Below are 25,747 nucleotides of genomic sequence, written 5' to 3'. Positions count from 1 at the left end.
GTACAGGAAAACATTGTACTGAGCTGTCACTCTTCACATGCAAAACTGAAACACGAGATTTACTGCTGCCGTCCTCAGTGACCTAGAGTAGAGCAACCCCAGCAGCGGGTGGTTTGGCTGTTTTGGTTTAGCTCTTATCTAGGAAACTCACAGTAAACCTCATTTTGCATGTCTAAACCTCCAATACGACGGTGCTGAGCAAAACCGCGGAGCAGAGCAGGGCTCCAGGGTTTGAGCACCCAAAGTGGCTGGGCAGAGATGTTATCCAGGACCACAGGAGTTACCGAGGATCACACAAAACCCTGGCAAACGCCAGGCTGTGTGTCTGACAGCAGCGCACGGACCGACTGCAGGCGAGCACATTTCTGAGCTCGGGCAGAAGCTGTTTGGCTGCCAGAGAACAAAAAGGCAGCAGCACACATATGTACAGAGAGACCCACAGAATCCGATCCCCCCTCCCCAACTGCAGTTTGTGTGCCATCAGCTCAGTTTAATTTTTAATTAGATTTTACTGTAACAAATACCATAGAATGCGCTACAGCTTGCATACATGAGTTCTGCTGCCAAGACTGCTAATAAAATGTTATGTCTTTTCACGATTTAGATAATCACAAATCTGCCCTTTTCTTTCAGCCAAAACCCATTCTTAAAATTCAGAATGAAAGGTTGTTTTAAGTTGATGAAATAGGCAAGATAATTGCAGAAACAGCTCATTTCTCTCAGAGATGATAAAAAGGATACAATGACCATCCCTCATCCACAAAATCCTATTTATTATTGCTTAGGACATTTGCACAAATTCTGGAATGCAGCTTTATGATGCTATTTCTTTTTACCATGCTGTTACATCCTCTTTCACACAGTGTTTTGAAACACATTCATGTTAGACCCTTTTGTCTTCTACATAGAATATTTATGGAAGATTTTTTTTTTTACTGCAAGTCATAAATTAATTAATAATGATAGACTGTAATACCAAGAGCCAAAAAACAGCCCCCACGAAATTCTACCTTCCCAAAGTTAATGATGCTCCTTTAGACAAGATACCAACCTATCAGAGATGATATTTCTATCCTGAAAGAGATTGCTTAGAGTACCTAAGTTATTTTCATACATTCAGAATCTTTAACATGATGATAGACTCCATAAAGGACATCTCAATAAAATAAGGAACTAATTTGGCTATGTTATTACATAGTCATGAAAATGGACCTCATGTCTTAATGGCAAGGAGAAACTTTGTTTCTGATGCATTGAAATAGATCTGTAATTTTCTAAAGCTGCCATTTTTCAAATGTCATACAAATCCTTTATAGAAGGACAGTGGTTTCCAGATAATAATAGCTACTTCTGTGTCTTTCCTTCAAAATGCATGTTAGTTGCCCACTAAATCCTGAAGTTTTATACTCTTCGTTCAGATAACTGTTTAGGACATTTACATTTAGTTGCAAACTATCATATATTAATTGCTTGATGCGACTTACATCAATATTAACAATATTTTATATGTTGATGTAGAGGGGTTTTCAGTAATATAATCAGTTTTAAATGCAAGATGACTTCACAGTACAAATCACTGATCAACTGGTTAAATTGAGAACTACATCAGTTTAAAAACTAATTTCTTTTTTTTCAAATATAAAATGTCTCTTTCATTGAGTTAGTAAAACAAATAGGTCGATTTGGGGTGAATTTGTTAGTTTTGGGGTTTTTTTAATTGTCTATGCTTTGCTGAGGTGATTAATAACTTTTATAACCACTCTTGGGGCTTATGGATGTCTACACAGACCTGCCTTTCCTCAGTGGGAAGGAAAACACGAGATAGTTGGGATTGTTTAGCCTGGAGATGTGAAGGCTCCAGGAAGATCAACTGGCAGCCTTCCAGTGCCTAAAGGAGGCCGGCAAAAAAAATGGAGAAGTACTTTTTCCAAGGGCATGCAGTGATAGGACAAGGGGAATGGCATCAAGCTGAAAGAGGGCAGGTTTAAATTAAATATTAGGAAGAAATTCTTTACTATGGGGCACTGGCACTGGTTGCTCAGAAAAGCTGTAGATGTCCCATCCCTGGAAGTGTTCAAGGTCAGGTTGGATGGGGTTTCAAGCAACCTGGTCAAATGGAAGATGTTCCTGCCCATGGAAGGGAGGTTGGAATGAGATGATCTTTAGGGTCTCTTCCAACCCAAGCCATTTTATGATTCTAGATCCAAAAACCAAGTTAAAAATTTTGTGAGATTCACTGCTTTTAAATTAGGTGTAGAACTTCAAGGCAAATGAAATTTAGGATTTTTTTTCATTAACAGAAGAATTTTTAAAAATAAAATATTCACAAAAAAAGCCCTCACAATTTTCCAGATGTATTCATTTAGAGGACAAGATTCTCTTCCAGTTTCCACTAATCTAAATTAGAACAACAGAAATTAAACCAAATGGCAGCGTTGTAACAAAAGCATAAATGAAAAAGGCTGTTAATTTTATTGCCACAGCCTTCAGAAAACTGGAGACAATACAAGAAACACAGAATGTGTGAAAAGCCCTGCATAATACTTCATCTTCCCGCCAGCCCAGGGTGCAATCTCAGCAGTGCTCTGAGTGAGCTGTGCATCATCTATTACTCCAGCACTTGAGAAAATCCACACATCTCAAATCACCCAGTATCCCAGATGCCAGTGATTAACAGATCTGTTTTATCCAGATCTCCGCGGGCATGAAAATGTGCACTTGTCTAGGAAAGCCAACTCCGGGCAAACAACTCTATTTCAAGCTGGATGGAGGTAGCACAAGGGTTAAGAAAAACTTTACCAGCCCGTGTTGTATTGGAGCAATCACTGTAATGCCAGTGCTCAGGGCAATGACAATCTGTTAGGTCTTTTCTAAACCCAGTACAAGCATTTGTAATGCAAATGTTAGCACGCTGAATACATCACACTGTTCCCCACATCCACTGATACCAGCAAGGGGAGGAATCATGTGGCCCCATCCTCCCTCCGCAGCAGCTTGTTCCCTTTAGCTCTTCTTTACTTCCCTGTGCTCCCTCTAATCTACTTCTAAATGTCTTTCAGCACAGTGTTTGTTGTTCAGGACTAGTTATATGGCATGTTAACCTGTTTTCTTCCCTTTCATGTGATTTTTAACTCGGTTTTGTTGAGTTGAGTTCTTGGCACTCCGAGTTCAGCACTCTATGAACAATCCTCCTGTTTCGAAATTAGGGAAGAGAAATAAAGGCCAAGAGTTGTGAGAAATTTATGGCTCGATCTCCTTGTAATCTGGTAAAGTACTCACACTTAGTAAAGTACTTAGAAAAACTATGAAACCAGGTCTCCAACTGAGAAAAGTTCAAAGATAAAGAAGAATAGTCTAAAGGAAAATTATTATCATTCGATATTGCCATTCAGTTTGCTGCACAAAATATCCAGATAAGTAACCTTTTGTGTTCATCACCAGCTCACTTGCTCTGGCTCACAAACACTTTTTGTTTAGAAGCCACATTAAGGAATTTACCACAAAAGTGTTGAACACTTGCGAAAACAATTGAAGCCCACCACAGCTAATCTTTCTGACCAGCTTTTCGTGAATGTGCTAGAAACGGGCCTCAAGTTTGTTGAGGGACCTGTAGAACAAAATGGAAACAAACTGGAAAGAGTTACATAAAAATACTTACTTTTTTCCTGACAAAATCACTCCACTTACAGCTCACCATGCAAATGAACAGGAATTTTTTTTTCCCCAGTTTCCCCTTGCCCTTTGTTAAAATAAACAAATACACCTCTCAGGAATAAAAGTGAATCTTGGAAGAAATTAGCAGAGACAAAAAAATGACAATGTACATTAGTCATATTCAACAACTTAAGTCAGCTTAACCCAGAAAACTAAATTTTCAATTTATTTCTCTTTTCCTTTAAATGCGTATTTGAAAACTAGGAAGCCACCAAACGTTCAAGGTCACAGCCATATTCTTTCAAGGCAGACACATCTGTAGGAGCAGTAGGCATGAGATCAAATTTCAGGGCTTTTTAGCACAAGTGCTGAGATGGAGTTCACAGCTTCTCACTTCTAGTTCTAGGGAGACAAGATAGTGATAAGTGATATTATGACCTAGAAATTACACTGGAGAACCATACATGTATGTGAGCTGAACAAAACATGAGAAAAAGGTGCCAAGTGGTCTGCACAGAGGGTGAGCTTCCATATACTTAAAATGTCTACAAAAATCTCACAGGGAGAGCTAGGAAATACAGTGTAGACAAGAAATGTGGGAACTGATCTTGCCCAATCCCAGTGTTCAGTAGCAGAAGAAATTCCCATTCCAAGTGGTGTATTTGCAAAGCAGAAGGAACTCACAGTCCCACTGAATTAGTACAGATTCATTTGAACAACCATTGCAAAAATAAAAAGTAAAACAGCAATGAAAAGCAGTTTTACCTTATACACTCTTACATTTTATTTCTACCCCTATGTATTTACTAGTTTAAGAAAACACTGCTCCTAAACATGAAGACAGAACGTGTGAAGACCAATGAATACACTTTCAACAGTATCTAGCACCAGAGCTATCCACAAAATCTGAAATATTTAATGGTGAAGGCTAAAGTTAAACTGACATTACACAGACATAAATAAAGCAGAAAAAGTTTTATCTACCAAACAGGAATAAGCAACTACTTACCATTATACCATAGGACTGAAGAGCTGTTTCTGATGATATAGTAAGTTAACAACTTGAAGACATAAGTCTTGTGTGACTGAACATCCCTTGTCCCTGCAATAGACTCATGCACCTAATCAGGTGATTATTATGAAAATCCAACACTACACGTAAAAGTTTTCAATGATTAAGTGAAGCACTATTTCTCAAATTCTCTCATTGCCAATCAAGGACATTCCTGGTTCTATTCAAAGTGATCCCCAAGCATGCAAGTCACTAAGGATCAGTATTCTTCATTCACCTGGCTGCATATACTGAAAACAAAATGAAAAACGGCCATTGCAGAATATAGGTTAGGCAGGACATTTATCCTTGTATTTTATAGAGTAAAATAATCGAACTCATCAAAAACTACCTTAGAGGAAAAGAAATTTTAGAATTGATAGCATGTAGCAACTTTCCTTATTGCATTTCTAAATATATAGAACAATTCCATTTCGAATGGAAGCAAACTAATTACTAATACTTTAAAACTACAAGGTTCACATCTCTTCCTCAAAGTATTTACTTAACATTATCATCATTTCTTAGGGGGAAAAAAAACCCAAAAAAGATTCAGTTCTATTTAGCATATCAATGAAATTAGAAGGGAAGTCCTACTGAAGGACTAACTCTCCTTAATGCCCTTATTCTCCCTTCATTATGCCACTAGTGCCCCATGACAACAACATTAATTTGACATGGATGAGTTATGACCCACAGTGTCTTGCACAACTCTCAGGAAGCCTACGGCAGGGTTTTTCTGCTTTGGGTATTGGTGCCAGAAGGACCATACAGAAAACCGGTGCAATAGAAGGAGCAATTAAGCTACAGGTTGCTTTGCTGTAAGCACTTAACCAGCTGTGCCTAATAAATTATTTGATTATACAACATCTCATAGCTTTGACATCGATTGTAACCGTGCATAAAACTAACATTCAGTGGCTTTGTACATTTGCTTGTGTTAATAATTTGAATTCCTCCTGGTACTCAGTGCACCTTGGCAATCAAAGCACTGTTGGGTTTTCCATACCAATGCTCAGCATGCTCAGAGCACCTCAAAAACGTGGACTAAAATACAGCAAACGTGAGAAGGAAGTGGGAAAGGATTGCTATTACTTTTTGCTGCTGAAAAACACGGCCACTCTCACCCAGAGCAGAAATGAGAAAGAGGGGGAAACTGAGGCACATATACGTTGTATGTGTATATGTTTACAAAGAACACACACACAGTGCACACACAAAATACAACACAGCAGAGGTATCTGAGAAATTTCTGAACTAGAAGCCTGATTTATTATTTTTAATAGGTAGAATACCATGCTAATGTACACAGCTTGTTTCTGACCCTTGCACTACCCTCCTCAGGAGCTCTCAGTTATCTCTATACACGATATTTCCTGCTTGGGAGCTGTAACTCTGGACTTCACATTCCCAGACCCACACTGATCCCGTGCTACTCTGCATCCTCACAAAAGAAACAGGAATTTGCTCTGTGCAAGGTCTTGCACAAAACTGAATATAAAAAAATCACTGCAAAACAGCCCTCACAACCACTGCAAGTCTGAAGAGTTTTCCCCCATCCTGACAATCATTTCCTTAAAACGGCTGGCATATGAATCCTCTTCATCTCCACATGTGGCCACAAAGAACTGTGGACCCTGTCATTGTTCTCTAGCTGAATGTCCCAGTCCTCCAGCGAGGACTCACAAATTGTCAAGATGACTCAGAGGACCATCACACATCACGTATAACAAAGCAGTGAATTAAGCACATCTCAAAAAAATTCAGACAGCAATTCATAAACTATTAAATGGAAGATTATAATAACAAATAGATGAATTCGGTCCTCCATGGATAATACATGTACAAAAATGCTAATCTTTGAGGCTAAATTATTCACAAGGAATGAGTCAATCAGCCCTATTCCCTCATAGACCAGTATTTCCGGGAGCTATTTATAAGTGAGACAAAATTGATGTGCTTGTATCATCTATTTCTCTACAAGAACAAAGTGCATGATAATCCTCTTTTTATTCCCTTTATTAAGGCGTTCCATGAATGCGAATGGCAACAAAAACCACAAGAACCATCTGTAATTGATGCTGCAGTGACAGCTAAGCTGTAAGTTAGTGAATTTGGCCAACATTAAAAATTTGCTTGGTTCTGATCAAGCACTTAATAATGAAATACTTCATTTATTAAGTGATGTAGTCATCAGAACTCTGAACAAAACAGCCCATGCCAGAATGCTGTCACTGTCTTGTGAAATATCTGGTATACAGGGACTACTCTTTAAACCAAAATATCTAATTCCCAGGAGCAGCTACAATCAGAAAGCACTGATGAAGAAAAAAAGCAAATCGCACATATTTCTCTTCCCTGACTTCCCAGCCAGCTGCATTTCACCCAGCCACAAGACCCCCTCCTCCTTGGAGAGACTCAAATCTCCAAAACAGCAGAGAAAATAATGCAGGTCCCAATAAAAGGACTTTTCTGCTGAAAGAAGGATAAACCCCTTGAGTGCAGGTTCAGAACAACTTTAAGGAACTGGGACGTCAGAACCCTCTGTGGTCCATGTTCCTCTAAAATAGGACCAAGGTCCATAACTGTCACTTTTTTGGCAATTACAGCTCTGTCAGAGTCAAGGATCAAGTGAAATTAACAATGATATTTTATAAGCAAACAGTTGCCACATTACCCATTTCAAAGGAAAAGAGAGTCACCGTAGAAAGACACATTTCCAGAACCAATTTAAAGGCTAAGCCAGAGGAGTTCCCTGAATCAGGATCTAATGAGGTTCCAAGGCTCAGCTCAGGAGACTCGATGCTGCAGGAGCAAAGCAGAGGCTGCTCACACCTCCTCTGTCACTGACAGCTGAGCCTCCCAGAAGGACACTGACACTCCCCTGGATCCTGGCTACCTCATTTACCTACAGAACATCCCAATTAACTTCTGTGGGGATTATCCATTGAATTCTTGCTGAAATGAATGTGCCCAAATGTCTTTCCTGGCTTTGTAGGATTGAATCCTCATTTGCATGTGCCTCTCTCCATCCCTGGAAATGGCAAATGTTTTATCCTAGCTGTATAAAGTGACGATGGCATTAAAGGGTTAAGAAAGAAACTGTTAAGCATAGTGTGAAAATACAGTTTAAGCTAATAAAAAATAAATTAAATGCCTTTTTAAACAACAAAACCAGCATTAGTTTAATTTTTTTAAAATACTGGCTCTCACACAGACAACAAAGAGCATAGATTCAAATAAAATCAAATGAGATTCAAAATTGCTTCCAGTGTTGGTGCTGAAAACAAAGCATGCACAAGGGTCTACTCCACTGCTCTCTTGCAAGGCATAAACCAGGTCTGCAATAAACTGCTTGATGCTGTCTAGATGGTCATAAAGCCACCAAAAAAAAAAAAAAAAAAAAAAAAAAAAAAAAAAAAAGGATATGCCATTTTTTATAACACTTTAGGGTCCAATGCAATCTAAAATATATCTTTCTGGCAGTGTATGCTTTTGGAGCAGATTCGACTGACTTTGAGGTTTATATACACTTTTTTTCAGAGAGAAACTGAACATATTTTTTGTTGGATTGGGCAAGAGGCAGCTATAGCTGTACCCAAAGGACAGTGTAAATGACAAGCATTCTGAACCCTGGGGAACACATAAGTCATTATCAACAACACCAAATAAGAGCTCCTTGATCTGGCCTTTCCAGTTCTAAGACATAGCTTTCTATTCTCTTAATATTTAATATAAAGAAATGTTAACTTTTCTAAATATATTTAAATTACTTTATCTTCACATGACTGCAAGAACACCATCACAATACCACTCAATAAATGTAACCCCAAAAGACCATCTCTTTAGATCATTTCTTTGACCACACTGCCATTTTTATTGCCTCCTTCCAGGTGTCTCCTTTGGTTGTTCACTACAAACAGTGCAGGTGTCCTCAAGGCTTTCCCTGGTCTATCCCAAACTCCACACCCTCACAGACCTCACTGATTCCTTCAATTCTTGTTAAGTTTTTAGGACACTGTCACTAATTTTGCTTCTAACAAGCATCTTTTTTCTTCCTCTTACTGATGGGTTTTTTCTAAAGTTTAATTTATTTTTACCTTGACACCTATGCACAGATGATATGTAAGGCTATATAAATTAACTTCTGCTTTCTTTGCACTGCCCAGTTTGTTGACATTCACGTACCATTTCTATTTTGGGACAATATTTTCTCTGGGGGATGGACTGATATTTTCCCCCCACATTTTACAGCATTCCAAAGCAGCATGTTCCTGGATAACAATGTCAAACAAATAATGAACAGCAATAACCTTAAGATGGATATTCTAGGTTTTTAAGGTATTATTTTAGAACAACTACCTGAAGTGTCTTTTATTCAAAAAAAAAAAAAAATTAAAAAAAAATAAAAAAAAAAATAAAAAAAAAAAAAAAAGGAAAAAAGAAATGCACACACATTCTCAAATCTGAACCTACATAACCCAAGCCTTGATGTGTTAAACTTTGATGTGTAGTGGACTCCAGCTAAATTAAATATAGAAATTTGGCCACTAATGCAGCATTTTTCCTGGGCAAAATACACAGAATTTTATCTGAGAGACACATAGGGAGTACAAACAAGAATACCACTACCAAAAAGATCTTCTCTTAGGATCCTAAGACCTTGTCTTGGGATCAAGAGATCTGGGTTACAGGGAAATTATTTGAAAACAAGTTGTTGAGGCAATATTCCATCAAAATGACTACTATCAGCCATAAACATATGGGACCCTCTAACTACCCAGGGTAATAAGTCTTGTATATTATTGCTGGGAATTCCTCCAAAGCCCAAATCATTTTTAGTTTGTGAAGCTCCCTAATTTATTTTTCATGGTTGGGAGGAATCTGCTGCTAAACTAAAAATACAGTTTTACCCCCCATTATCTCTGCACATAAAGAGTCACAGAGCTTTGGGCTAGAATTAACATGAGATGGGCTATTATGGCTGCAAGAACATTTAGCAGTCCCTGTTGACTTTGCAGTTTGTAATAATAAATATCCTCCCCATAATATCTTACTCTATTTTTTCTGAACTTGATGCCTTGAGGAAGTCTTGAAGCTTGTGATAAAATGCTAACAGTATTTACCTATTTTGTTGCTAGCCTGAACTTCCATTTCTCCCTGGGAAAAGTCATTTAAAGAAATGATATTTGCAAGCAAAAGCTCTTAAAAGTATAACCTCTGATTTCATGAATGCCCTACAGAAATATGATGTCCTACTGTACTTGATTACTGAAGCAACACTGACTCTGCTTGTATAAAGTAATGGCACTATTTTATAGTGAAGCATTTGCTCTTGCACGAAGCAAAAACCTTGTAATCAGACACGAAGGTTATAAAAGACGCAGTCTGCAAGTCAGAAGTGTCCTATTAGCACCAATCAAGGTGATAATTAAGACCAGATTTCTGTGAGGAGGGGGTAGGCTTTTAGGGGGCTTCACAAAGTACTGAACTTCATGCACATAATAAACAGTTCAAAGTACACTTACTTTAGTAAGAAGATGCTGAAAGTGACTAAAAGTAAGGTGTACTCTTGCATACATAAGCATCTTCCCTTGTTAGCCTAACTCTGTGCAACAGAAAAAACATGCCTACCCTCACATATATTAAGGATGAGGGAGTTTGGCAGTCTTCTTTATGATTTTGGGGATTTCTCTAGGCATGAGGGGTATTTTGAGTTACATTTTTTTGCCCCCAGAATTGTTCCTAAATGCCTTTAGGAGAAAAAATTGAGATGAAGACAACATCCTTTATACATTCAAGGACTCAGTTCACTAAAAGCCTTTCAGCAAACTAGAGTAACGTTTCACATTTCAGGCACTACAGTTTTCCTTCAACTCATTCTTGCTGGTTTTTACTTATTCATAGGTCTGTCAAGCAAATTCAGCAGAGTATCAAGCAAACCATGCACATCACAAATACCCTCTCTCATAAAAAGACAATCTCCATAGATGTCAGCAAGCACTCACAAGAACAAATTAAATCAAGCCATGCTCACACACCTAAATATGTATTTCCCCCTACTCCATGCACCTTGTGTGATGTAAGGCTTAGAAGAGTAACAGTCTACTGGCTATTGATTCTTTTTAGGCAGAGAAAGCAAAAAACAATTAAGTTATGAATGAGACCAATAATCACTCTCTGCTTCACACACATGCCCAGTTCAACCTAAATTGTGAACAGATGGAAAGCAAGACATTCTCATATATTTCAGATTCACCACATTCCTCAATATGTTTCTTGATCGATAAAAATACACTTTTAAAAATTTAAATGTTTAGAATTATAAGCTAGTTCCTAATAGGCATTCCACTGATCTTCAGCTTACTGACTTGTTTCCCTTTGCCACCTCATTGATTGTAGCATTATTCTTACTGGACAGCAATTCACTATGGGCATTATTTGTAGACAGTTAATTTTCTCTTAGGAAATTTATTTCAAAAATTTTACTTTCAGCATTTATAAAGGTTATTTCATACCTGTATATTTGTTAGATGTGACTCCCCATTTCCCTCCTGCAAAGGAGGTATTTTTCTGTTCTCATGAGCTTTCCACAAACGTTGCTGGAAAGTTGCCTAATCTGCAAGGTGAGGGTGAGGTGACAAAGTATAAAATCATGGAGACTTTTGCACAATCTCAGGAACTCTTACACAAGTAAGCAGCTTGACCCTCATGGAGCTCCTTCAGGATGAGGTAAAGCATTGCAGAATTTGGAAAGTGGCCACTTGCTGAGGCACCAAAGACACTTCTACTCATAACTTTATTTCCCATGTAAAGTGCTGTCCATTTCATATAGCAATACATTTATACAGTCTTTGATAATTTATCTTTCTCAGGCCTCTGTAATTTTTGACTTAACCACTTAATTCTTCACTACACACAGCCTCATTTAATTTCCTTATATCTGCAGAGCAGGAATTAGGCCCAGAATAGATCAAACAGTGCTGAATTTGGGTCATTATCCACAAAGCATCCCAAGACTGTCTGCCTTAGTTGTCAGTGAAAGTTCACTTGCAACATTTTACTCACAGTAGGAAAGGAGATAGGGAAGACTGGCAACCTTCATTAGACCAGAAAGCTTAAAAAGATTTAAAGCATGATCTCAAGAGTTTCTTCAAGGCTCACATGTCTGAAAGTTCACCTCTCCTTTTTCTCCTGAGAGCATGGTCAGGAAAGGATATTTTTTCACATCAGACACTTTATCTGCTATTCTATAGAACAGTACCTGAAAGCACCAATTTTTAAGGGTCTCCTCAGAGCAACCATTTTATCTCAACACATGAACATATTTAGATTTAAGCAGACTGAACCCCATCACTTGGTTTAAATAAACTATGTGCTTAAATACTCCAGTGCACCAAGGCTAGAATAGCTTATCTCTATCTCCAAAAACAAACCCTCCCTCCTGTCTTTTTCTAGGTACAACTCTGGAACACTGAACACTGGCTTTAATCTGTTTTTGTTATCCATTCCTTTTTCATACTATGACTTGAAAGTTTTAATTTTCAAATCAATACAGGATATTGTATTATACTGCCAAACCAGTTTTTGTGTCCCAGTTTCACTCTAAATCCAACAAACAGGAAACACACAGTCCCTGCTCTGGTAGTGATATTTGCATACAGTCACTAAGGACAAGGTTATTTATTCCATCTGATGGATTTTTAAAGTTCGTCTGTAGCATAAAGAACTAAGGAATTTTTTTTTTACATTTTGATTGGTGATTAGATCCTGAACCAAGTCAGAATCTAAAAGAAACACGGATATTTAAGCAATATTAATTTAAAAGATAAATTTGAGGGCTTCTAGCAATATTAATTTAAAAGATAAATTTGAGGGCTTCTCTTACCACTGCTATCAATACATGCAATAGCATTCCAGCATTCAGGCTTTCAACACAGAAAGGAAGTCTTGGCAAGCAATAGCTCGGACACACTGTATTTATTGCAGTCATGAAGCCTATTATGGACATCTTTGTTTATCTCATCACAATTAAACATTCATGAAGAAATATTATGGAAAAATGCATTTCTGGTCTCATAGCTAATTAGCACAATTTAAGAGTACCCTGTAGTTAAGCTGCCCAGACTCTCTCTCAAGGAAAGTGGGGATCTGAATCTAAATTACAAGTGCTCTCCTCCCCCTCATCTGTGCATTTTCAAAACCAGGATTTCAGTCTTGCTTACTAACCCATGTCTGACTGATCTAACCTAACAAAGAGTACAGACGCACAGGAATAAACTTCCTGAAGTGTATTTTATTTAACTTGCCTCATAGAGAATCACCAAATTTCCACAGCATCTATGTCATCATGCATGGTCTGGATTTCAGCCTAGAACAATCAGTGAAAAATAACTAAAGGGATACGTGCAAAACAATGAAAACTTGCTATTTACAACAAAATCAGTGTTTTCAGAAAATCAAGGAATCCTGACAGCAAGCACATAGTCTGTACCTTCCCATGTCCACATACATCCTTACGCTGCTATTACAGTATTCTGATAGATTGTTTCTCCAAGCAAGGTTATAAAAGTGTGGTTTATTAGGGTACTGCAACCATAAACTTACAATTGTTTCTCAGGCTGAATTTATATCTAGCCATCAAAATGCATTACTACATTCCAGTCACTTCTTTTTTTCCCTGCATATTAACATAATCACCCCCAACACCTCAAAGTAAGAGAAGTTGTGTCTAGCTGGTATTCAAACCTACAGCTCTGTCATCTTACCTACATGATGCATATGTAGGTAATCGCCAACGATGAAACCACAGCTACGTTATAAACTACCTTATTAAAAATTAAGGATTGTAATTACATATTGAAACCCAAGAAAATTATTATTCCTTTTTCCATACTCTTGCGCACAGCGGTGCTTGTGACTCTCAGACAAAGGCATATCCAGGAAAACTTAATGTGTCATCCGTTCTCCAGACTCAGCAATGGCTTGGGGCGAGGGCCCAGAGCTGGGATGCTCCTGGCCAAAAAATCCCGGAGCCCAGAGTTCATCTGTCAGACAGGCAGCGACCCCACTGCTTAATTGTGGGTTTAATCGTGACCTGTGCCCAAATCTCTCCAGATGCCCACGCACCAGGTTTCCTTGTAATAGCTCGCTGAATTCCCATAGTGTCTGCGTACACACCAGCTGGATTTCAGCCGGTGAAAATTAACTAAAGGGACACACGAAAAACAGTGAAAACTTGCTAATCCCAACGCGACCGGTGTTTTCAGAAAACCAAGCGGCGAACACGGAGAGCACCAGGCTGCCGCGTTAACTTTTTACATGCTTTCATTTCAATGTTTAGTCACGACAGGTACAAGGAGAGAGCCCAAGGCACGGAGCGGGGAGCCGGGACATCACCGCCCGGCCGGGCTGCGGGCTCGCCCTCAGTATGGCCGGGCCGGTCCCGTCCCGCAGCGCCTCTCCCGCGCCTCGGGGCGGCCGGACGAGGGCGGACAGACAGAAAAACCCCGCAAGGAGAAAGGGAAGCCCACCCCCGAGCCGCTCCCGCTGCCCCGTCCCCGTCCCCGGGCCGATCCCTCAGGGTGGGCGGGCGCAGCGCGGAGCCCCGGCCCGGCCCCCGCCCGCCCCTCGGCGCCGGGAGGCGGAGCCGGGCGGGCGATCGCGGCCCGGCCGCTTCCTGGTCACCGGAGCAGGAGGCGACAGCAGCCCACCGAGGCGGCTGCGGGGGTCCGGCTGCCGCCATGGCCTCGCTCTTCAAGAAGAAGACGGTGGACGGTGAGTGCGCGCCCGGGGAGGCCCCGCCGCGCTGCCGGCAGCGGCCGCCGCCAGCCCCCGCACGGCCCCGGGAGCGGGGCTGGTCCCGGCCGGGGCTCCGGGGCTCCGGGGCGGCGGGAGCCCGGCGAGGGTCGCGGCCTCGGGCCCCGCGTCCCGGCGGAGCGGGAGCTGGCAGGGAGAGGAGCTGGAGAGGAGCAGGAGGCCCCGGCCCGCCCGCCGTGACTCACCGGCGGCGCCCGGGGGGAGTCCCCGGGCAGGGCCGGCCCTGGCACGGCGGGGCGGGGGATGCCCGGCGCACCGGGAGGGCTGGCAGCCGGGCCCGGCCATCCCGGGTGAGGGAAGAGGAGGAGCGGCATCTCTGGCTGGCAGCGAGGGAATCCAAACAGGCCCGCCAGGAGTTGCTGGGGCCCAGGGGGAGCCGGGACTCAGCGGTGCCGCTGTGCGGGAGCCGCGTCCCGGCTGCGGGAGCCGCCACCGCCGAGCCCTGGGCTCCGCGCGGGGGTGGGAACAACTTGGCCTTGGCTCTTTGTAGCCGGTCTGGCAACATCACAACGCTTAAACTCCAGCAGGAATAACGATTCTCAAAGGAAAACCCCCGGAAGATGCCTCAGCTGCCAGCAGGCCGCGGGGCGATGCTCGGCGCTCCGCACTGTCGTGCCCCCGGGTCGGGCCGCCCGGGGTTCGGCTCTCGGGCGCGGTGGGTGCCCCGTGTCCCATCCGCGGGGCCGCGTTTGGAAAGGGCTCCCAAAAAACCACCCTGCTCGTCCACCAGTTGTGTCACCGGAGGGGAACACGCACAGGTCCCACCTGGCTTTTCTCATCTTGGATGCCGCACCTGAGATAGGAATAAGGGGAGTTTGCGTTAAGCTTCCATGACCGAGGAAGGATTGCAGCGGCCAGGTCAAGCCCTGCTGGGTGTCTCTCGTCCAGCCTGTTCTAAGGAATGGAGCTGCTTCCTCCTTGCCCCGGTGTGTGTGACAACATTGTGACACACAGGAGTGGCTGCTGGCTTAAGGCTATCTCGGAATAACCTGTCGTATTCTGTCTGCTCTGGTAACTGGGAATTTCCCCCGCTTATCAGAGAGAAACAAGAACCAAGTTCTTATCTTGGCCCTCACTTCTAAAAACAAGTTAAACAGTCTGTAACTGCAGATAGTTGTTTTCAGTTTATTGCTAGCCTTAGTTTAAGCCACTGTGGAGGATCAGAAACTAGAGAAATAAGCATCATACTCTTCTTATTTGCTATCACCTTGAAGTTCCTACCTCTCAAGCTCACTATACTAAGGATTTTTTTTTAATAGTCCAGTCTTGTATGTAGCTATTAGGCTTTTTCTTCCAATTTCACCAAGTGCAGCTGTGCAAGTAATATACATTTATCTACCTTCCAAATTACTTGCCTGTAGCACTTTCACAATGATTTTCTCTGCTGTTTTGCCAGTGTGAAGAATGCAGTTATATTCCGTGCCATCTTTCAGTTCTTAGTTGTTGTCCACTGAAAAGTCTGCATCTCCCAAGGATGTTTTTTGTGTAATACTCACAGCAATAGTAGCATTGTAAAAACAGGTGTCATTTCCACACTTTTATTTTTCTTTTAAGTGTATATATTTCTTTGCCCAAGAACTGGGCAAATCTCCAGCAAGGTTGGAAGAGGAACTTTATTCTCTGTCTTTAAAATGCCGTTGAAGGTTTGGGACTTTTTTTCTGATTCAAACCTTATTAACATTGAAATAATTTCAACAATGGATGTTTTACAGTATTTCTGGCTTTGGGAATGAAGAATGGGAATGCTTCTCGCTGTTTGTAGAAAAATTGCCTCAAACCTTAAAAAATTAAAAAGGGTGGCCTGCAATCCTAGAATTCATCCTTCATTAGCTCTAAAGAAAGTTTATGTGTCAGTATGCTCTTTCCAAACTCCCACCCAAAGCACACAGAGTAGGAGTAGATGGATCTCTCCTGGATAATAACTGCTTTCCTCTGTGAAGTCAGGGGATGCTGAGTCACATGCAGACGTCCTGCTCTGCCTTTGCCCAGGTGAATCACACCCAAGCACATGCTGTAAATCCTGTCAAAAGTTAGTTGCAACTAGCATGATTGCTGCCTAGACTGTAAATAATACTTGCTTTAATAAGAGGATGTTACCAGTATATAATTTTTGATAAAGCTGATATGAAGGATGATGGGTTTCACCTGACAGTGTTCAGGCTTTGTTTGCTGTGTCAGTTGTCAGTAGACTGAAATTTGTTGTAAAGGCCTCCGCTTTCCTACCTGACTATTCTTAAGCATCTCCTAATTGAAAGGTTTCAAAGATTGTTGCTTTATAGACTGACTTGAAGAAGGGCTAGGCAGATGTGGAGGAGAGGAAGCTCCCCCAGAGCAGGACAAGGACAGAGAAGAGCAGGATCCAGGACTTGCACCTGGGATTATTTTCACTGTTTTGTGGAGCTGGGAGCTCCTCACCTGCTCTGAGATCTCCTAAATCGAGGCTCCTTCAGCTGCCCTACCTGTTGCAGTTAGGCCTGGCTGGGGGAAAAGCAGTGGGATGGCAGTGGCTGTGATATTGCTGAGTTAGTGCTGGACTTGAAGGAAAGTGTGTGTACAAGTGTCTTACTGTGGGGTTAAGGCTCTTGCTATGGTTATGGTGCCAAGCGACATCCTAGGTAAAACAGCTTTTTTATTTTTAGCAGGATATAGCCCACAATGATGTTGTATCTACCAAGTTGTATTTTGCTAATATTTTCTGTATCCAAAACGCTGCCACTTCACTCTGAACAAAGAGAGTTGTCAAACATGCTCAGCAGATGCTCATGGAGTATTGAAAAACTTTGCCCAACTCTATCAATATTTTCTTTCCAGATATAATAAAGGAGCAAAATCGAGAGTTGAGAGGTACACAGAGGGCTATAAGCAGAGATAGAGCAGCACTTGAAAAACAGGAAAAACAGCTGGTAAGTATGACAGGGAACTTTATTTTGCTCTTTAAAACACACACATGTGATAGAGAACTTGCAAGGTGTTAAAGATACAAATCAGTGCATAAGAATGGAATACTAAAAAAAGTTGTCTTCCCCTTCTCATTTCTCAGTTATTAAAATTGTGTTGGAAAATATTTACTGTCTAAAATTGATTCTCAGCCTTAGATATAGGAAAATCCTGAAACAATATGTTTAGATAAAATAACCACATTGGGTTTTCCCTACAACTCCCAGCATTCTCCGTCCTTCAGAAGGTTTTTTTTTCTAAAAGGTTTGTAAATCCTTGTGGTCTTGTGGTGTAAAAATTAAAAGAAGTGCTGTCACATGGTACCATGACTGTCCAGTGGGAGAGAGTACTTGAAAAGCCACAGGATATCATGAGTATACCCCACAGAGTTATTTTCTTTCAGATAGAACTTCCCTAAAATTAGCCAATAATAGCAGGACTGTTTGCCTAAATTAAGATGCATTCAGAACTTACTGTGTGTGAGCTTTCAAGTGCTCAGTGGCTGAATGCTGCACCTGTGTGTGGCTCTATAAGAGGAGAAATGGATGTGCCAGATGGTGGGGTTGGATGCATGAAGAATGTTCAGACTGTGGGAAAAGCTGTGCAAATCCAGCCCGTTCCAGCAGCTATTGAGGTGGTGGTTTGTGGCAGCAGGTTGCATGGATACCAAGAGCTGGGAATAATAAACTAAAAGATCAGAGAAAATGTTTCCTAAAGCCTTGGACATGTAAGAGATAGTAGGTTACTCATAAATAAGGCATTTTTTCCAGTATTAAGTATTCCAAAAATGAAAATAACCTTAATTTTAGTGACTATTCAGGCTGAAGTGTTGATTACTTACCACATTAAGTGGTTTCAGAAATGTTGGATTTCTGAGGAGAAGAAGAAAGGAGCAGTGAAACATGTCTTGATATGAATATGTAATAGCAGTGAAAAAGTTAAAATTTGCTGCTGGAATGAGAGGAGCAATAGAAAATAAATATTAATTTTCAGTGTCAGATCAGGTGAAGAAGGATCAGGGGCTTATCAGTCAATCTCAAAACATTCCATTATGTGCTTTCCCTGGAAAGACCTTTCTTTTTTCCCCTTAATTTTAAGGTACTACTCTGAGAAAACCCAGTTATACAGTTATATTAATTCTGTGGATAAAAATAACTTAATGTATGCAGACAATTCTGCTTCAGTTCAGTAACCTGATATAACTATATGAATTTTGATTTTTTTTTCCAGAAGAACATAACTGACTTGTAAGCTTGCCCCAGACCTCTCAAGAGCAGATGACATACCCCAAATTTATCCAAATTCTTTTAAATTAAGAATAAAATCATCTGCATATAGGGTTTGATTCCTGCAGGTGGATTATGTGCAGTGATTTAGCAATGGTTTGCATTTTGCTTTGAAAAAAATCTGGTTATAAATGCTATGTAGGTCTTTCAACTTCCTGAGAAAATCCCTATTGTCAAACATTTGCTGTGAAAACTCTGGGGTGCAGACTAATCCCTTCAACCTTCACAATATCTTAGGTACAAAAAGAAAGGAAATAATATTCTGGTGATGTTACAGAAATTTCTGTGGCTTCTGTGAGCTACTTTCAAAGAGCACAGCTTTACTTCTATTTCAGGCCTCTAACGTTTGAACAGTCTCATGCTGCTTCTTTGCCACTCTGTACCTTCCTGGATTAAAAATAGAGTGTATGACACACCCTTTAAAAGTTATGAATCTGCAGAGGAGATTTTGTGCCTGAGCCATCTCTGTAATAAACTTAACTCTGAACTTTTCTGGTAGTCAGGGTAATGCAGTGGGCCAGTTTATACCTTTCAAAGTGACTGTTCTGGGATTTATCTTTTCATAGCTTCTTATGAGTGCAGTTTTCTGGACTGTCAGTACAGCCACTGCATACCTGTAGCAGGCATATTCTCCTGAAAAACCCAGGAGAAAGCTGGTCTTTAAAAGCTGCTTTTGCATAGTGGTAAAAATCAAAACGGACAAATGGTCATCTGCAGAAAACCGAGCCACTGTGACAAGACCTCCTTAAAAAGGCTGTAAAGGAAAAAAAATAGTTGCAAAGCTTACATTACCAAGTCACAAATCAGAAGGCACACTTTGAAAAGTCCCAGCTGACAAGATTATTTGTGCCAGGCTTTTTCCTGGTACCTCTGGGCTAAACAGATTGTTATTTCTCTTTGAATTGACAGATTGGGGTTTGGTTTTCTAAGACAGAAGTGTCTTTCTTACAGCATTAGCACATGTTAAATTATGCTATTTTTATTATGATTTAAGTCCAGCTAAATTTTAAGGGCAAAGAGCCTATAATTATTGGTCATCTAACTTTATCTACTTCTTCCCCAAAAAGGCTGTGAGGTTCTCTTGAGGCTGAAAAAGTGTTGAAAAGAACTCTCCGTTTCTTACATAGGTGATGTTGTTTGACTGTAAGAAATCAAAGTTGATTAGGTACCAGGAGTTGATATCACAATTCCTTCACTTTTGGGGGCTTTTTTTGAAGTGTGGCTGCCTATCCAGATATGGAATTGAGTGTGCACATAGAAGTGAATGTGACATCACGCAGAAATTGAAGTCTTTGAGGGAATTGTGTGCTACCACACTATAATTCAGTTTTATTGAGTTTTCTCCTTGTGGTCAGATCACACCAGCATGACATTGATTCCACTAAACAGCCTTGTTGAAAAGGCAAGGAACTATTTATATAACTTAAAATGTCTTAAAAAGATTCAGGAGGATCGTTAACTTTCGAATTTAATTGTTAGCGTTAAGGCTTAATTATAGTCTTTGCACAAATGGAAATTCTGTGGAATTAATCTGACACCTCTTTTCACAGGAACTGGAAATCAAGAAAATGGCTAAGACTGGTAACAAAGAGGCCTGCAAAGTGCTGGCAAAGCAGCTGGTGCAGCTGAGGAAGCAGAAGAACCGAACCTATGCTGTGAGCTCCAAAGTCACTTCCATGTCCACTCAGACCAAGGTCATGAACTCCCAGATGAAGATGGCAGGAGCTATGTCAGCTACAGCAAAAGTAAGGCACCACAGGATATTCTTTTGTATTCAAATGCAGCATTTGGCTGCAAAAATCGTGGTATTTTGGGTAATTGCAGGGCTAAAACTCACTGCACAGGGGTGGTGAGGATACGGTAGGGAAATATAATTTGGGTTTATTTTAATTACATTTTTGTTTAGTCAGTCTATCCACATAGCACCTACATACTTTATTGAGCTAGACATTTGTGAGATGTTGACATGATAAAAATAAACTAATGCCAATGAATGAACTCTTTTAGTACATAAAAAAAACCCCAAACCCTGCTGCTCTGATGCCTTGCCTGTATTTATTTGTCACAAGCAGTTTTTACTGGAAAAAAGTAGGGCATGATTAGTCTAGAAATCAAGGCAGTGTGTCACAATAGCTTTATGGCTTTTGAAAAAAGTAGGTTATTGCTTTGGAACTAAAGTTGCTAAAAAAAAAAATATCTAATCTGGAGTTTGCTGTAATTCTCTCTGGGCTCTCTCAGGAAAAGAGTATTGCATTAAGTTTTCTCCCAAATCTCATCTCATGAAAGAGAGAAAAATCTCAGTTTTCCTGGTTAGGTGTGAACTTTCCCCTCTTTCCCTGAATTGATAAAGAGGTATGTGACTTTTGGCAAGGAGGATTGTTCAGCTCGAGGTGCAGGAGGCAGAATTAGTATGCATCACTGTAGACCAAGCTGGGCTTTGTTCCCAGTCCAAGTTAAATCCAGTTAAACACAGCAATGCAACTCGGTGCAGAAACCACAAAAGCTTGGTGGTCAAGTGCCTTTTAGACACAAAATGAGTGATAAAGAGTTGTGGCTCTGCAGCAAATTTACAAATTGCACTTGTCTGACTGATCAGGTTCAACACCTTACTCAGTACTCTGACAACTGCACTCATGTGAACAAGTTGGTCTTGCTTTTTAATTATTACATGGGTGACTTTTTTTTATCTGTGATAGATCTTGGATTAAATTTCTCAAAACCAAAGTGTCACTGGAGTAGTTACGAAGATTAGGTCAGTAGGAAAAAGAAATCCTAAAACATTTTTTAAAAAATTACCCAGGATTCAGAAAAATTATGGTTTTTGAAACACAGCAGATACTTGTATCTACAATTTGTGTAGCATTATTGGAGAGAAAGGTCTTAAATTCTTTTGATCATTTTTAAAGTGAATATTTTGCCTTAATAACATGGGAAGCTTAAAGAATTGTTAATCTCATAAAATCATCAGTGCAAAATGTATAGGATCAGTTGTCTTAACAAGCAAAATAAATATGTGAGTGCAAAGCTTTCAAAGAACTTTCAGGATACTTCCTAGCATATATGTTGCTAATTTTGAACATAGTAAAGTCCAGTTAAGTTACCTGTTTATTTTAATCATGCATCTGACCCTTACTTTCTGAAGATATATAAACCCTCTATCAGTGCAGATACTTTTGATACCCATTTATACCAACACCTTCCATTTCCAGAACAAGTTCTTAAATTCAAATAATGTGACCATGAGTACAGTCTTTGAAATTCAAGTAACATTAGTATCATAATACATTATCACTTTGAACAAACTCAGACATGAAGACAGAAAACTTTCTGTGAAGCCTGTAGTGGCTTGATACCATCTCTTTTAATTAACCAAGTCTTTTATCTTCTCAAGGATGGTTAAATCTTGCATTTGAATTGCTCACGTCTATATTTAGATTCTGAAATCTTGTATCAGTAACTTGCTTTTTAGGAAAGAGGGAAGTACCCCATAGCAGTGCCCACAAAGGCAGTGCTGCACACCTGTAGGAAAATGGGTGAAGTTTGTTTCACTGTCACAGCAAGATCTCCACCCATCACACAAGTGAACCCTACACAAGTACTTCCTCAACACTTAGATATTTTCTTTCCAGAGAAAAGTAATTTTTCCATTAAATTGTAACATCAAGAAACAATGTAAGGCCTGTCCTCCAGTGGTGGTTCAAATAAATGGTCCTTTCTGAATAAGAACCTGCAGTTATTTACTTCTTTAAGTGTGTAGCCTTCAAGTTAGGAAATGTTCTCCATTCTTTTTATTCAGATCAGTCGGATTTTTCCTAACACAAGGCCAGGGGAGAGTTATGGTGCAAGAAAGAGGCACATATTTAGAAGTCTGTCTATTAGGACACTAGATAGCAATATTTCTTTCAAAGTGCAGGCTGTACTGTTGATCTGTCACTTACCTACAGTTGTCACGGGATGTAAAGAGACAAGGAAAGTGAAATTTGGATTAAAGCATTTTTCTTAATGAATACGCTGATATTTACTAATGTCTCATTGTATGATTTAAGAGTTTTTTCCATATTAATAGACAATGCAAGCAGTTAATAAGAAAATGGATCCACAAAAGACACTACAAACTATGCAGAATTTCCAGAAGGAAAACATGAAGATGGAAATGACTGAAGAAATGAGTAAGTTCTGCACAGCAGGGGACAGCTGGCAGCTCTTGGCAGGGGAGAACCAGCCTAAAACCACTAATGTTTGAAGTTTATTTCTATAGTTAATGAGACTGACAGCAAAAGTGTAAAGCAAACAAAACAATGTATGTCTGAGCAGAAAAGCTGAGCCTTAGACTTTTTAGAGGCTCTAGGTATTAAATCTAGAATCCGTTCTCTTCCCATCTTCTTCAAAACATTCATCACATTTTTAGAAAGAACATTCTGGGGGGCAAGAGGGTTTGAGACCCATTGAAGGCCTTCATGGCATAACTGGTAGGGGGACTTGAAAATTGCCTTAATTTAGATACTGATAGTCTCAGCTTTCTGCACATGGTAGTTCTGTCTCCTTTTTCTTAAATTAGGCCACAAACAACTTTTTGGGGAGGCAGCAAGTTTCTTCTCCTGAGTTCACTGTCAGCTAATTCTTGCTGTTGCTCACAGTCTTCTCCCCATCCCAATTCCTGCCCCTTTGCTGGTCGTATGAAGTAGCATGGATTCACACCATGCTGTTGACCAAGCTGGAAACACCTCAACTGCACACAAGTTCTCTGAGTAGTTAACAACTTTGCAACGTTCTTGGACAAAGAAGAGAGGAAGGGGGGACTTTAATGAAACTATAGGTGTTGTGCAGAAATGTTAAAATGTAATGTGGGGGGAGATAGAGCAGCTGAACTCCTTTGGTGGAACTAAACGTTTTTATAAAAGCAGCCATGCCTGACCCTGTTGTTGCCCTGGCTGTGCTCACAGGCTTTGCAAGGCAGAGCTAAGAAAGCCTCTCTAAAGCCCGGGTGCCTTCTGCTGGTATCTTACATCGTGGTATTTCTGCCGTTTTTTGGGAGGGTAGAAAGGTGGTACTAGGTCATGTTAAGTCACCTTTTTGCTTAATACAGTCTGGGTTTTTTTCTTTCTTCTAAGTTAATGATACTCTGGATGATATTTTTGATGCTTCTGATGAAGAGGAAGAAAGCCAAGATATTGTTAATCAAGTGCTTGATGAGATCGGGATCGAAATCTCTGGCAAGGTACGGCTATTTCTGCATGGTTGGTGTGCTTTTCCCCCTACATTCCATTTCTTAAAAATAGTTTATTCTAAAAGTCAGCTTGTCATAACCTGCACTGTTCTGACTGAAGGAAACTTCTGTCTCCTTCCAGATGGCCAAGGCTCCCTCAGCTGCCAGAGGTTTGCCATCTGCGTCGGCAGCCACCGCCACCACCATATCGGATGAGGAGATCGAGCGCCAGCTCAAAGCCTTGGGTGTGGATTAACTTACCCAGTTCAGAGTCTGCCTGCTGGCTGCTCGCCTCTAGACACATGTGCAAAGTGCAAATACTCTTTCAATGCAACTGATTTCTTGGAAAACCCTGAAGTCTCAGAAATTACGACTTGAAGATCAATTTAAAGAGAAAAGTACATTTTTTTTCATCCATTGCATGGAGTCTTTGACTCTGGACCAACCAGGGGTATAGTTCTAACAATAAATTCCCTTACACGTGATCCAGATCTGTCCTTTGGATTAAAAGTTTTCTTCCATCTCAGTTCCTGATCTATCTCTAGAACTGGCTATTCTGTGGCTGATTGTGCCACTTTCTAGGACAGCTCCTATGTAATATTTATCATTTTGACAAAACTATCATTATAGAAACATTCTTAGTCTGTCATCTCTTAGCACAAACGAAACTTCACCTTGGCTCTTAGTTGGAAACTATTTGTTTCCATGAGAAATAGCTTTGGAAGTCTAGTTAATTACGGCAGAAGGAAAAAGCATTTTATGTATTTCTTTGAAATTCCTTTTGAGCTGCCAAAATAATAGCTTGTTATTCTTCTTACCAGAAGGGAAGGATACACTCCTTGTGCAGTTACTTTTTCTGGAAGAGGAGTTACATTTGTTAGTGAACTTTGTTGCATGAAAGGCACTGATTGAACTCCATTGTACTGTAACATAGCTGGTTTCAACAGAATTGCTGTGCCTTTATGTATATAAATCTTGTACCTTTGTGATTTTCTTTCAGAATGAGTCTTTGAAAGGTGAGTAAACTTAATTATTAAGATGGTTTCACAAAATGCTTTGGTGAGACCTCTCTGTACACTTGATGGGACTCAGTGCTGGAGAGATGCACTCATTCAGAAATGCAACTTGTGCACTTGCAAAAAGGACATTTGCCTGAAGCAACATTTGTATATATTTTACAGTATTTCTTAATGGAAGATAACTGTGCATAATTGTATTGTTTGCTAAGATGCAACTGATCACATTGATAAACTAAATCTAAATATTAGTTTTGAGAACAGTTTTGGATCATAAATTATAACTACTTGTCTAAACACTATAATAAAAGCATTCTGGTTCTGTGATGGTTTTTCTATGGTCTCTGAACCGCACCAACACAATTGTGGCTTTAAGTGGAATGTGCATTGTGCAAAGGAATAAGAACTGTTGATACTTGGAATAGACAAAATGAGAATGCAGTTCCCAGTTATTACTTCCTAGATGGTGTGATATTCCTCAGCCCTGACTCTGCTGGAGATATTTACCCCTCAGTGTTGATTTAGTGGTGCTGCTCATTGAACAGAAACAACAATCATCTTGGCTTTAAAAAGAGAAAAGCAAAATGCCTCCCAAAAGAAAAACCAGGAAAACTGGGGGGGAACAAACCTCATAAAGAGACTTTGCTACTTGGCAAAGTGTAGCAGGAAACCTCAGTGAACCTACTGTTGTTGCACCATCTACTGTTTAGGACTGAAGTCAGCAAAGAGAATTCATAGGAGGATTTATGCCTAGAACTGTAGGTGTTCTTTCTCTTTC

At 40.3% G+C, this 25,747-nt stretch overlaps 1 protein-coding gene across 1 annotated transcript; it reads left to right on the top strand.

Annotated features, from left to right (window-relative positions):
- The first annotated feature begins 14,326 nt into the window (after positions 1 to 14,326).
- CHMP2B (charged multivesicular body protein 2B) lies at positions 14,327 to 25,296 on the top strand. Its single transcript, XM_066208368.1, has 6 exons — positions 14,327 to 14,482; positions 17,336 to 17,427; positions 20,298 to 20,492; positions 22,814 to 22,916; positions 23,859 to 23,965; positions 24,096 to 25,296. Exons 1-6 carry the CDS (start codon positions 14,449 to 14,451, stop codon positions 24,207 to 24,209), a joined length of 645 nt encoding a protein of 214 aa, XP_066064465.1. The 5' UTR covers positions 14,327 to 14,448; the 3' UTR covers positions 24,210 to 25,296.
- The last annotated feature ends 451 nt before the right edge of the window (positions 25,297 to 25,747 follow it).

The sequence above is a fragment of the Chamaea fasciata genome, unplaced genomic scaffold (assembly GCF_029207755.1).
Source record: "Chamaea fasciata isolate MVZ Bird 193981 ecotype frontalis unplaced genomic scaffold, bChaFas1.0.hap1 SCAF_2, whole genome shotgun sequence".
NCBI classification, from domain to species: domain Eukaryota; kingdom Metazoa; phylum Chordata; class Aves; order Passeriformes; family Sylviidae; genus Chamaea; species Chamaea fasciata.
Note: the sequence above shows the minus strand (reverse complement) of the source record. Positions and strands in the feature narration are given on the sequence as shown.